Source organism: Rhamphochromis sp. 'chilingali' (genome assembly GCF_963969265.1).
Source record: "Rhamphochromis sp. 'chilingali' genome assembly, chromosome: 3".
Taxonomy (NCBI): Eukaryota; Metazoa; Chordata; class Actinopteri; order Cichliformes; family Cichlidae; genus Rhamphochromis; species Rhamphochromis sp. 'chilingali'.
The window spans coordinates 12,408,258-12,421,898 of record NC_137931.1 but is presented as its reverse complement, the minus strand read 5'-3'; the positions used below and the strand labels follow the sequence as shown (position 1 = coordinate 12,421,898).

The 13,641-nt window shown below is 38.0% G+C and overlaps 1 protein-coding gene across 1 annotated transcript in view; it reads right to left on the bottom strand.

Moving 5' to 3' along the window:
* The window catches only part of LOC308393526 (gamma-aminobutyric acid receptor subunit gamma-3-like), a 193,582-nt gene that overhangs the window by 112,193 nt on the left and 67,748 nt on the right, over positions 1-13,641 (bottom strand). The window contains exon 3 of the mRNA XM_080877349.1: positions 8,566-8,633. Within this exon, the coding sequence (XP_080733475.1) occupies positions 8,566-8,633 (68 nt within the window). The remainder of the gene's footprint in view (positions 1-8,565; positions 8,634-13,641) is intronic.

Sequence of the window (13,641 nt, the reverse complement as noted above, 5' to 3'; positions counted from 1 at the left end):
GAATAAGAAAGAAAAGTATTTCTTTGTGCCCCCCTTTCTCCTGTTAATTTCTCTGTTTGCACTGTTCATATATTTATATTATTTACTGTATGTATTGGTTAAAAAAGACTTTGTTGTAAAAAAAAAACTTAATCTAGAAATTAGAATTGTTGTGCCTTAATTTGTTTTTACATACATTCTATTTGAAATAACTAAAATTTGTATATTTATTTATTTTTGTTTGTCTGATAGCATTCATTTAAAAAAATAAATCGGACATTACAACCAGTTACTCACTACTTGAGTAGTTTTTTCACAAACTACTTTTTTACTCTTACTTGAGTAACTTTTTGGCCGACTACTTTTCACTTTTACTTGAGTAATAATATTTTAAAGTAATGCTACTCTCACTTGAGTACAATTTTTGGATACTCAACCCATCTCTGCTTGATTGCTTGTGGTCATAGCAACATAACAAGGACTGATTTATTTCCACTAGCTTTCTGGTGAAGCATTCCTGTTATCTGGGCTAACTGAAAACTTCCTTTTTTTCTTCTGGCCACTGCTTCCTGTCTAGGAGAGTGCAAGATCTATTCAGGTTACTACATTTTAAATCAACATCAGTGGAAGTTCAGGGTACTTGGATGGTGACCCTTAAGCAACATGCCATTTGGAGCTCGTACCATTCGAATTACCTCCAGCATATTCTCACTCTTGTCTTGTCATATTGTCATATTTGAATCAAAGCAGCACCTCCTCAGTATTGTTTTCTCAGGCACAGGTGTAACTCTTTAGCTTTAACTAGGACAAAGCACAGGTAACAGGCAGTACAGTCACAGTAGTTTTAGGAGAAAAATGATAGATTCTGTTCAAATGCACCCTTCATCAAAATAAACTTTAAAAAATATGTTATATGCTAGATTTCTTCTGTCTCTCTGATTACCATAATTAAGCATCATTAATGAGTTTTCTCATTGGGCCTATTTCAGAAATGAATTACTCCTTTGGATGTTGGATTGCCTACATGCTTAAAATGATACTAAATGCAAATCGAGTCCATTACAATGTGAAGCTGATCGCTGGGAGAGCTGTCATTTAGAGCTTCCATAAAAAGGTTCCAAAAATGAGTGAGACTACCATGCACAACTGGTTACGCCCAAAAAGTAATATATTACACATTACTTTTTTTTTTTTTTAAGTAATGCAGTATCTCATTGAATTACTTGACGAAGAAATCCCTTCGGTACTCATTGACAGTGTTGGCTGTAACACGTTGCAAAGTAAAGCGTTTACACAGTTTCAATAAGAGTAATTTACCGTATTACTGTACATTAAATTCAGTAATAAGATTACAGTTACAATTATATAGTTTCTTGCATTACAAATGTGCTTACTGGATTATTCACACAGTAATGTTATTTCAATAACACGTTACTTTGTTACCATTACAAAGTATAACTGTGTTTACAGCCTGATACAAAAAGAGTTTTGAGGCCACTGGATATTTGGATATTTTACCCCTTTAAAACAAATGTACAATAAGATTTTCTTTTAATATTTCACATATTTTTGTTAAGTCATAAAGTTAGGGCTATGAAAATCTTCACCCTATTCTGACACATGGAGTTTTAGACGACTGCTATATGCTAGGACTTGCCTCTGCAAATTAGCATCACTAGACTTTCTGAGTAAGCAATAATTAACATAATTAATTAGTAATGCACAATCTGTGGCTGGTAAGCGAGCTTACTACCAAGTTAGAACTTAACCCTTTTGTTGTAATATAGCCCCTAAAAAGAAACATGGCAATGGCTAAAATGTTAATATTAAGATTTCAAAAAGTGAAGTTCAAAGTAAAACCAATGGCTCTATGTAGCCTATGCTTACATCCAGATTTATTTTTTTTTTACTTTTTAACTCATTCACTGCCATTGACGTCTATAGCCGTCAATGGCAGTGAATGAGTCAATGGGTTTAACTCATTCACTGCCAATGGCTGGCAGTGAATGAGTTAAATAAACTTTTAAAAAAATGATTAAGGACGAATACCATGATGCTGACATTTAAAATAAACAAGTGGCTGTTTTGCAACTGCAGGCCAAGAGAAAGGTACTACATTTTTCAGGTTAGGGTTACTTTTTCTTTTTTAAGTGAGAGCTGTTTTAGAAATGCTGATTACTGTGTGCCCTGTTATTGTGCTGATATTTTTCAATATTTTGTAAAAGAAGTCTTTCAAGGATACAGCCACATAATACCAGCAAAGACCCGAGAATGCACTCGTGTTCAGAGCAAAAGCCTATTAAGAAGATCTCAGGATAAAGCCCTCTCTGAGGACAACTTTGGCTCAAAGGGTGTTCTGGCTTTCGTGTTGTATCAGGGATATTTCTTTTATACAACACACAGGATGCAAGGGAAATTAAAAGCATTACACAGGCAGCTTCTCTGCAGTGGCTAGCTGTTAAATACAAGGTCCATTTATTTCTCTGTATAGGTATGCTTCGTTTAGCACTCGAGTACATTGCAGAACATGTATACTCCTGCTCTTCCTCTTAACGACTGCTTTTACACATTCCATGATTAAAGCTAACCACTGCAGATCCATAGCTTTACAACACCCCTCCTCTGACTATCAAATTGAGAAAATTTCAAGATCCACAAATTATTTATTAATGCATACTTGATCCTACTGCTTTTTCTGTTTAATTTATTTATTTCATGTTGTTGTTGTTTTTTTATCATGTAATGTGCTATTTTTTTTTTAAATATAAGGTTTTTATATTCTTGTATTTATTTCATCTCTTTATTATTACACATTTTTATATTGAGCTACTGATTTATGTATTTATCTTTTATGTTACATGTTCTATTTATGGACAGATTTTTTAAATTAAGTATGCTAAAAACTCACTGGCACATTGCTAGTAACAAGTTTGACCCAATGGACATGTTGACCATTCAGAAATGCTCTTCTGCATACCTTGGTTGTAACACGTGAATATTTGAGGTACTGTTGTCTTCATATCTGCTTGAAAGCAGTCTCTCCATTCTCCTCAAACACTAACAAGGCACTTTCACCGAGAGAACTGTGTCTCACTAACTATCTACTCTGTTGTCAGACGACCATTCTCTGTAAACCCTAGAGATGGTTGTGTGGGAAAACTCCAATAGATCAGTCGTTTATGAAACACTTCGATCAATCAGTCTGGCACCAATGACCGCATTATATTCAAAGACACTTAAATCAACCTGTTCTGATGCTTGGACCTGAACTTCAACATGCCTACACACCACTGTTCATGTGCCATGTGACAGGCTGCTTAGATGTTTGCTAGAACAAGCAGTTGAACAGGTGTCCCCAAACAAGTGACCAGTGGGTGGATAATTAAATTCTGTTTTTTCCTGTCTTCATCCACTCACCACCAACCGGTCGCAGCATATGGCCAGCCCTCTCTGAGGTTGGATCTGCTGGAGGTTTCTTCCTTTTAAAAGGGAGTTTTTCCTTCCCACTGCTGCCAAAACTTGCTCATAGGGGTCATATGGTTACTGAGGTTTTCTCTGTTTTCAATGTATTATTGTAGGGTCATTACCGTACAATCTAAAGCACTTTGAGGCAACTGTTGTTGTGATTTGGTGCTGTATAAATACAATTTTTTTTTAAAAAGTATCTGATGTGTTCGGGCTTAGCAACCAGTTAACAAATTATACCACAATTAGGGACATCAAATTCATTTTCTCATACAGCTTATTTCCTCTTTCTAGCAGTATAAAGAATTTTAACTACACATTTCATTTTAACATAAGAAAAAGAACAAAAAACAAAAACAAAAACTGGGATGTATTTAACAGTATACTAAAAATATTGGGGTGACACACCAAAACAGAATTTCTAGTTTTATTATGCTCTTGTTAGATTTAGGTTACTAGAAGAAAAAAAAGAATTATATGCGCCATTAATTTCAAATTAAAATTGATATCATGTAAAATAGGCACATATGAAAAACAAATAATATTTATAATTTTGAAATCCATAATAATCTGTTTTTTAAAAAAAAACATTGCTTTACTGATTCTTATGATTATTACATTATTACCAACTTACAACAATCTTGTCAGAGGGGGCCACTAGGGGGCAGCAAACTTGGGGGCGTGGCCAGTGCCACAATTTTTTTTTTTTTCCAGACTTTACATTTAGGGTGTCTCATCTCTTCTTTCACCACAGAGATTTTTCTCACTCCTTTTTCTTCCTACTTTGGTTTAATTTAGTTTGTAACAAAAGCATTTTTTAGTTTTTTTTGTTGACTTGTTTTAAGTAGTGTCACTTGATTGATGCATTTTGTACTCATGTCGCCCCTTCAGTGTTATCAAGAATCTCTGATTTAACTGCTGAATCACCCTGAAGGGGCTTCTGTTAGAATAATGATCAGTTTGCCATACATTAGCTTCTATTATGCTAATTACAACATGTAGGTGGGTGGATACTTGTAAAGGAACAGCGCTGTACAGTCCAGAACAGGATTCTCATGAGATGTTTAACACAAAGTTACAATTATTAAGATTTCACTTTATGTTTTTTGTTTCCTCTGATATACATTAAATGCATTCAGTGCATTTAAAACTCTTGTTCTATTGCATTTTTAAGTGCCAGTCTCATGCTTGATTATAATTACTTACAAGAAATTATTTATAACATCCATCTCAATAGAGTGATCGCTTTTCACAGAGTGAAAAGTAGAGCTGTCAGAGCGGACTTCCTCAGTTACCTCACGCTGCTCTGGCCCTTCATCAATGAAACCTATGGTATCAAAAGACGTCAGGTTTGACTGCTAAAAGATGTTCTCCAAAGTCCTGGTAACTAGGGTATGGTAGGCCCGAGACCCAAAATCACAACACAAAGAAAAAACAACAACAACAATTCAGAAGCCATTCTAGGATGTTTCTGTGGATTGTAGTGTCTAAAGTCTGTGTGCCCCCACTTAGGATCAATATGAATTTGTTTTTCATTGTTGGCTTCAATCAATTGTATTGTTATGCGCGTCTGAATACAGTGAAACAATCCAAAGACTGAGCACCCAAGTAAGCCTGCTTGCCGCTGTGAACTTACTTCTCTTCTTTGCTTCCTCTTAGCTTGTTGAACACCACCGGGGCTACAGCTGAAAGAATAAGGCTCAGATTGCTCATGCACATCTAATCAATGTAGCCAGTTCATTTATTGGAATACACAATTGTAATTATAAGTCAGGACTTCACACATCTTAATGATAGAGCTGTGATACTGATTAGTTTATTAACTGACACAGTCAGTGTTTTGGTCAGCTTTCCTTATATTTTATTTATAATTTATTTTTATTCTCTAATACTGTAGTTTTGTCTTTCAATAAAAATATACTAATGCTACTAGTCCTGTCAGCATTTGCAAACACTTCCTCATTCATATAAATACACTCATAGATAGGGAAATGGTTGTTTTCCTCCAACTCAATCCATTCAAAACTGTGTGCTCCAGACAGATTAGTATCCCAGATAGTGAAAGCCCTTGGTCCTCTTTCTGTTTATGTTAAATCCTCTATCAGGAATTTAGGTGTCACTTTTGACTCAACTCTCACATTGGATGGGCATGTGAAACCTCTGGTTCGCTCTTGTTTTTATCATTTAAGAAATGTGGCTAAGTTAAGCCCTATTTTATCTCACCCTGAACTGGAGATTGCTATACATGCATTTATTTCCTCATGCTTGGACTATTGTAACTCTTTGTTTATGTGTCTAAGCAAAGGTCCTCTGGATCATCTGCAGGTTGTGCAAAACGCTGCAGCTAGGCTGTTGACAAAATCCTCCAAGTATTCACATGTGACACCATTGCTATTTCAGCTACACTGGCTTCCTGTTGAATTTAGAGTACATTTTAAGATCCTGGTCTTGACATTTAGAGCCTTGCATGGACTGACACCTCCCTACATCTCCGATCTGCTACAGCCCTTTGTCCCTAGCAGGTCACTGAGGTCATCTGATCAGGGCTTACTTGCTATAAAACAGACTAAGATGAGAACTAAGGGTGACAGAGCTTTTGCCACTGTGGCCCCGAGACCGTGGAACTCTCTCCCTCATACATTAAGAGCTGTGGACTTGGTAGTTATTTTTAAAAAACAACTCAAAACTCACCTTTTTAAAACTGTTTTTGGTTAAATTTCTGCCTGTTTTATATTGTCTGATAGCCACCATCAACATCAGCCTGACTGGTGATAATATGTAAGGTTAGAGAAGCAGGGTAAGGAAAAGATATCTGGGGTATGTTGAAGTCCTTTTGTAGCACAGGTCCCAGAATACAAGCCATCCATAAACGTTGGGTTACCGGGGCGCTGGAGCGTTGGGGCGCATCTTTACTGTTATAGGGTGTGAGCGAGGCAGGGTACACCCTCGCCAGGTGTTATTTCATTACAGAAACACAGGGATACAGCCAACCACCACACAGTCTCACATCCATACATACAACCAATTTAGAATCAACAACTGACCTGATATGAATGTCTTTGGATTGTGAAAAGATGCCAGAGGAAATCCATGGAATTAGGACACAGCAACATTGAAAGCACAACATATACAAGGAAGAATTGTAAATGCTGGCCTTGCATTTCATGGGTGGAGTTTGCATGTTGTTTATTTGGGTTATTCTGAATGGCTGTCTGCCTCTCTGTGGTAGCACAGCAACAGACTGGATAAGCTCCACCCCCAATCCCAATTGGATAAGTGGAAGAAAATGGATAAATGGACAACATTTAGAAACTTGGAGACTTGGATTCTACTAAAGTCAAAAGCCAAAAATGTCGTCTCTTAGTTTTAGTCAATTAAAATCTGCTGCACAAATAAATAGTCTGACACACATCAAAACGTACTTAATGGTCCTTCTCTCCAAACACTAATACCTGATTTAGACTTCTGCAAGAAATCTACAGCATAACCAGAAACTCATTTTAACCTTCCATGCCATTCACTCATTGCAGGCTTGGTCGACCCAACATGTAGTTAGATTTTTCAGTTACTGGCCATCATCTGGGGTTGGAAATTACCAATAGCTATAAACTCTACAGGCAGCCCATCAGTTTAACGCTTTATATTGGAGCTATATTTAACTGAATTGTGCCTTTTAAAAAGGGAACTTCAGAGGGTTATATATTAAAAGAGTTCATCTGCTGAAATACAGGTTGGCTTTTACTGTGAAGAAGGCAGAGGAAAATAACATAGCTATGGATTATACAATGACAAAAAAGGCTTACTGTAGACTAACCTCTTTGTCAAAACAGTGGGCATGTGTTTGGCTGAGCCGTAATATGTTGCATTAGGTGCTTCTCTGTACTGTTTGTGACAAATTAGGCGCTCTTGTTTCCTCCCCATTTCAGTTGCATTAACACACCAAGCAGAAGTGTTAGCAAATCAACCGGGACAAGAAGTGTCAAACACTGGCCCTAGCTGGCATTTGGTTTGGTCACAGTTTGGTAACCTTAGTAATAGTTCCAAAGACTATCTTTCAAAATGACTGTGCGAGTCCTGCCGGCTCCTTGGAGTACAAAGTAGAAAATCAACTTAATGAACTGTGAGTTCAGCAACACCATTTTGCATCCCAAATTGAATTTATCCGCTTTCACTTTCAGAGAAAACCTAAACATCCTCTGCTGTGGGAGTCCACAGTGAAAGTGTAATAGGTAGACTTAAAACAACTTTGTACAGTGCAGTCTTTTAAAATGTAGTCCATTGGGCTTGAATACAAAAAGGCTGCATCTGTTTTATAATTGGGAATATTTTACACCGCCAGTCAACTGCTCCAGGTAAGCATATTGTGACTGAGCAGGTTCAGATGAAGTACTTTCATCATTTAGTCTGTTTGTAAACCAAAACATTTTTTATATTGGAAGACAGAAATTAAAGGAGAAAAATATGCATATCTGACTCTATTGACAGCGGCAGAACAGACCCTTTGGATTCAAAATAATAGGAGGTTGCTTCCATTTAGTCTGCTGCACTCCACTGAAGGCCAAATAACAGACTGCTTATGCGTTTAGTTGTCTGAAAAGTAGCTATTTTCTCATTACTGCTCATCAACCTTTCAGCTTCAGCTCTTCATATGTTTTATTGAATCTGATCAGACCCTCCATTATGAAAAAGCCATTGATCCATGTCCTGGTCTTTCTCCAAACCCATTTTTCCCCCTCACAGTTGAACTTTGTTCTTGTGATTTTCATGCCAGTCAAAAAGATGCAGTAACTAAATGAAGAAAACTGGAATAAAATGAGGCTCATCTCTACTGAGACCCAAACTGCTGTCTAATTGAATAGCAGAATACTTTCATAGCAGCAATTTTAAACTCACCAACTTGATGAATTCAAGCTTATTCATAGGACATAGGGAAACAAAAAGAGTGTCCACACCTGTCTTTCTTGGCTTCTGCCGCAACACAAACAGCTGTGATGGGCCACGTGGCCTCCAAATACAGCATGAGGATGACAGCTTTCGTGTCTGATGATGCTAATATCGGGCAGTGGACAAATGTGTTTGTGTGCAGATGGGGCAGACGATGGAGATAAAGCCATAACTCACCATATCAATGGATGACACAGGGCCGATGCTGTTGATATAGATGCCCACATCTATGACTGTTGGTTTCTCTGCAAAAGCCAGAAGGAATAAAAGTGAGCACATATTGTAGATGAATGTAACATTTGTCAAGTTTTTTCATCCTGAAGTGTAAACCTGCAACATAGTCAGACCCCAGAATCAAATATATAGTCAAGTTGCAAACAACAGTCGTCATCATTCACTTCATCGTTCACCTAGAAGAGAAAGACTAACACCCTTAAAGTCAGAACAGCTCCACAGTGTTTCCTGGAGCAGCTCTGGTTACCATGGCAATTAATAGCATTTCCAGGCGGTACATAGGATCTTGGGTTATTTTGCTTGGCAACAACATTTGAAACGATTGCACAAAGCAAAAACTGGTTGCGTGTGTGTTTGGTGGTTGTAGAAATGGTTTATATGAGGTTTAGGTGAGATTCAGAGGTTTCTATGGATACGACTTCAAGTTACAGCCTATTACGGAATCTCGCCCCTTGTGCCCCCTCCCCTCCCGATACCGGGGTTGCTGGGGCTCAAATCTCCAAAACAGTTGGCAGTCAAGGCGCTTTACATTCTATGGTAAACTCTACAATAATAGAGGAAAAATCCCAACAATGAGGAAGTGCTTGGCAACAGTGAGAAGGAAAAGCTCCCTTTTAACCTCAAGAAACATCTGGCAGAACCAGGCTCAGGGAGGGGCAGCCATCTGCCGTGACCGGTTGGAGTGATGGGGGTAAGACAGGACAAAAGATGCATTGTAGAATGATTAAAAAAAAACAAAAAAACAGAAGACAATCTCTGATTGTTTGACAGCAGAGCCATTGCGATGACTAATGGTAGACCAGGACTGCCTCATCTGACCCAGAAGTGTCTTGAGGATACTCCAAGAGAAACTGTAAAGGATTGCTGGGGAATAGGATGTTTCTTCAACCAGGATGCAACTTTGAATAAGCAGAAGTAAAATACATGGATGGATGGTTCATGTTAGTGAACAAATGTTAAATTAAAAATTAATCTTGTGTTTCATTCAATATTCTCTATGGATTTTCGTCTTAACTCCATACGTGGTGACCTGGTTTCAACATAAAGTGAATTTTAAAAAAAATTTATTTTCCATGGGGCTTCCACTGCTATCCGCTTTTTCTAACTTGATATAACTGGGAATTTATGGGCCCAAATGCTGCTTCTATTCTCATGAACAAAGAAGGACCAAAGCACCAGTGGGAGCTAAAAGTAGTCCACATTCTTTCAGCTCCAATGAAGTGATCAGTGTTGTTTTCTCAGCTTTGCAGCATTCAGGAATCCATTAAACAGGCCATTTATGACGTTGAGACAAGCTGAAATTTTGAAGGAAAATAACACTATGATATGTGTTCAAAACAAAAATAAAGCATTCATATAACTTTGGATGTGAAATTATTTTAGGGTTAACATTTACTGATTTGCCAGTTAGCTAAGTTGTATAGTCTGACGTATAGTCTGACAAAGTGACCCAATGTTTTAGTTTAGACTAGTTATCAGAGATGTGGACTCGAGTCACATGACTTGGACTCGAGTCAGACTTGAGTCATTAATTTTATGACTTTAGACTTGACTTGAAAAAATGTTCTAAGACTTGTGACTTGACTTGGACTTTTACACCAATGACCTGGGACTTGAATTGGACTTGAACCGGTTTACTTGAAAAGACTTGATATTTCACCCCAAATATAAAAATTTAACATACATATTATTATTATTAAATGATCCCTTGACCAAATGACTGACGATAATTAAATTGCTAAATACTGGTTTGAACCAGAATTGATTTTTTAATTTTTGAAGTACTGTGATGATTGCATTCATCACATTCAGCTCTTTGCCAATAGAGCCTCTTCTGCTAATGCTGGCTATAAAGAGATCACTTCTGTTATTTCTGTTTAAGGGACAGGAAACAAAATCTATTCATTTCACTCGTCGTTATCTGAAATGTTTTTTTCTTTAAGACAGACTTGTAAAAATGTCAGCACACCCTTTAATGTGTCTAAAAATAAAAACAGATTAATCTCTTTCATGGCTTAATTCAATCCACTCAAAGAAGCTTGTACATGTTTCCCATGCTTCTCTCTGCCAAACTGTAGCAATTCACTTGTGTGCTGGCGTATAGACGGGACACACAAACATCACACTTCACTGCATCGCACAAAAAAATAATGTTCTACCTTTTGAGGGCCACTGAATGCAACAACTGCACAGCCTCTTTTAGACAATAGTGTGAGTGCCGTTTGAGCTGTTTTGGTTACAGCACATATTGCAAGGTTAAGCACAGAGCACGTGTGAGAGCTCTTGTACCTCTAGCCCTGTGAGATGGTGTAATAGTGGGTTTGAGTTATTTTTTTTTTTTGCAGGATTGTGACCAACATGTTATAAGGATTTGGAACCTTTTTATTGTATTTTGAGATATTAACATAGATAGATAGATAGATAGATAGATAGATAGATAGATAGATAGATAGATAGATAGATAGATAGATAGATAGATGTAGGCACCAGTGTTGGTCAAGTTACTTGAAAAAAGTAATCAGTAACTAATTACCGATTACTTCCCCAAAAAAGTAATCCCGTTACTTTACTAATTACTTATTTTCAAAAGTAATTAACTCATTCACTGCCATTGACGTCTATAGCCGTCAATTGCAGTGCATGAGTCAATGGGTTTAACTCATTCACTGCCAATGGCTGGCAGTGAATGAGTTAATTACTTAGTTACTTTTTAAAAACATGATTTACAACCTGAATAGGTGATAAAGCGATAGATCTTTCAGCCCAATTCTACTTTTTCTGCATAATCCATCATGCAAAATGTAATCAAATGGAAAAGTCTCTTTTTAAAACTTGTTTTATTAGTTTTAACCTTTTAACTTTATGCACCAAGCAAAAATGTAATTATATGCAACATTCTCTGACTGGAAGAAATTTGTTTAACATTTAAACCTATTTTCTGCACATTCCAGCACATAAAATATTTGGGTTTTTTTGTGTTTACACTCACTCTTTCAAATAGATGCAAGTAAAACACAGCAGAAAATAAATAACATCAAAGACTAGCGGTCCTGTTGGTCTATTTTCACCTGTAAAGCAGGAGTAAGGTAGGCGGAGGTTTACCCTGGTGCTGATGTGCCGCAGCAGTCAGTTGAAGAATCCGCGAGTTTCTCTGTGAGTTTCCCATTACGTCATAGCGCACTCGGTGCTTGCTTGGAAGTTTAAGGGGGTTTTTTCGCTGTAAAAATAAGTTTTCTTCCCACACACAACGTACACTAATGTTTTTGTCACTTTTTATGGAATCAAAGTCGAAGTAAGGTCAGTACTTCCACGCTTTAAACGCTGCACGCTCATACTCTCTCCCGCATTGATATATGATCCATTGTTGATCTGCACACAGCTGTTGTCACTAACGGCGCACTCGCTTACGTCACTGTCATGAGACACTGACATGTCATCACAGTTTTAGTAACGCAGCGTTCCTACGGGAAAGTAACGGTAATCGAATTACCATTTTTGCAATAGTAATCCCTTACTTTACTCATTACCTGAAAAAAGTAATCAGATTACAGTAACGCGTTACTGCCCATCTCTGGTAGGCACGGTGGTTAGCACTGTTGCCGCACAGCAAGAAGGTCCTGAGTTCAATTTCACCATCAGGCCAGGGTCTTTCTGTGTGGAGTTTGCATGTTCTCCCCGTGTTTGCATGGGTTCTCCCCGGGTACTCCGGCTTCCTCCCGCAGTCCAAAGACATGCAGTTAGTGGGGATAGGTTAATTGGTCAATATAAATTGCCCATAGGTGTGAATTTGGGAGTGAATGTGAGTGCGAATGGTTGTCTGTCTCTATTTCTTAGCCCTGAGACAGACTGGTGACCTGTCCACGGTGTACCCCGCTTCTTGCCCTATGACAGCTGGGATAGGCTCCAGCCCCTGAAAAGGATAAGCAGAAGCGAATCGATGGATGGATGGAGATATATATATATATATATATATATATATATATATATATATAGATATATATATATATAGATATAGATAGATAGATAGATAGATATCCATAGGTCCCTCATCCTATTCATGTAACCCACCAGGGTTTGATCTGTGGAGGATTCATATTGTACATACTGTCTGTATATATAGAAGAGCTCACTGGATATTTTCTCCTTTGTTGGTCCATTAACTGTAAATCCTAGAGAGGCTATTCAGGAAAATACCAATCAGCTCTCTGAACCATGCCACATAAGTCACTTAAATCATATTACTTCCTCAGTCTGATACTCGATTTGAACTTGAGCAGATGAACGTGCCTACATGCCTAAATGTGCTGAGTTGCTGCCACGTAATTGGCTGAGAAATACCAAGGGCTCAGAGACGAGCTCGAGAAAATGTGGAGGGTGAAGGTAACAGTGGTCCAAGTGGTACTTGGAGCACTAGGTGCGGTGACTCCCAAACTGGGCGAGTGGCTTCAGCAGATCCCAGAAACAACATTGGAGATCTCTGTCCAGAAAAGCGCAGTCCTAGGAACAGCTAAGACACCGCAGCTGGACCCTCAAGCTCCCAGGCCTCTGGTAGAGGACCCGAGCTTGAAGAATAGACCGCCCACAGGGGCGAGTGGGGAATTTATATATATATACAGTGGGGCAAAAAAGTATTTAGTCAGCCACCAATTGTGCAAGTTCCCCCACTTAAAATGATGACAGAGGTCAGTAATTTGCACCAGAGGTACACTTCAACTGTGAGAGACAGAATGTGAAAAAAAAATCCATGAATCCACATGGTAGGATTTGTAAAGAATTTATTCGTAAATCAGGGTGGAAAATAAGTATTTGGTCAATAACAAAAATACAACTCAATACTTTGTAACATAACCTTTGTTGGCAATAACAGAGGTCAAACGTTTACTATAGGTCTTTACCAGGTTTGCACACACAGTAGCTGGTATTTTGGCCTATTCCTCCATGCAGATCTTCTCGAGAGCAGTGATGTTTTGGGGCTGTCGCAGAGCAACACGGACTTTCAACTCCCGCCACAGATTTTCT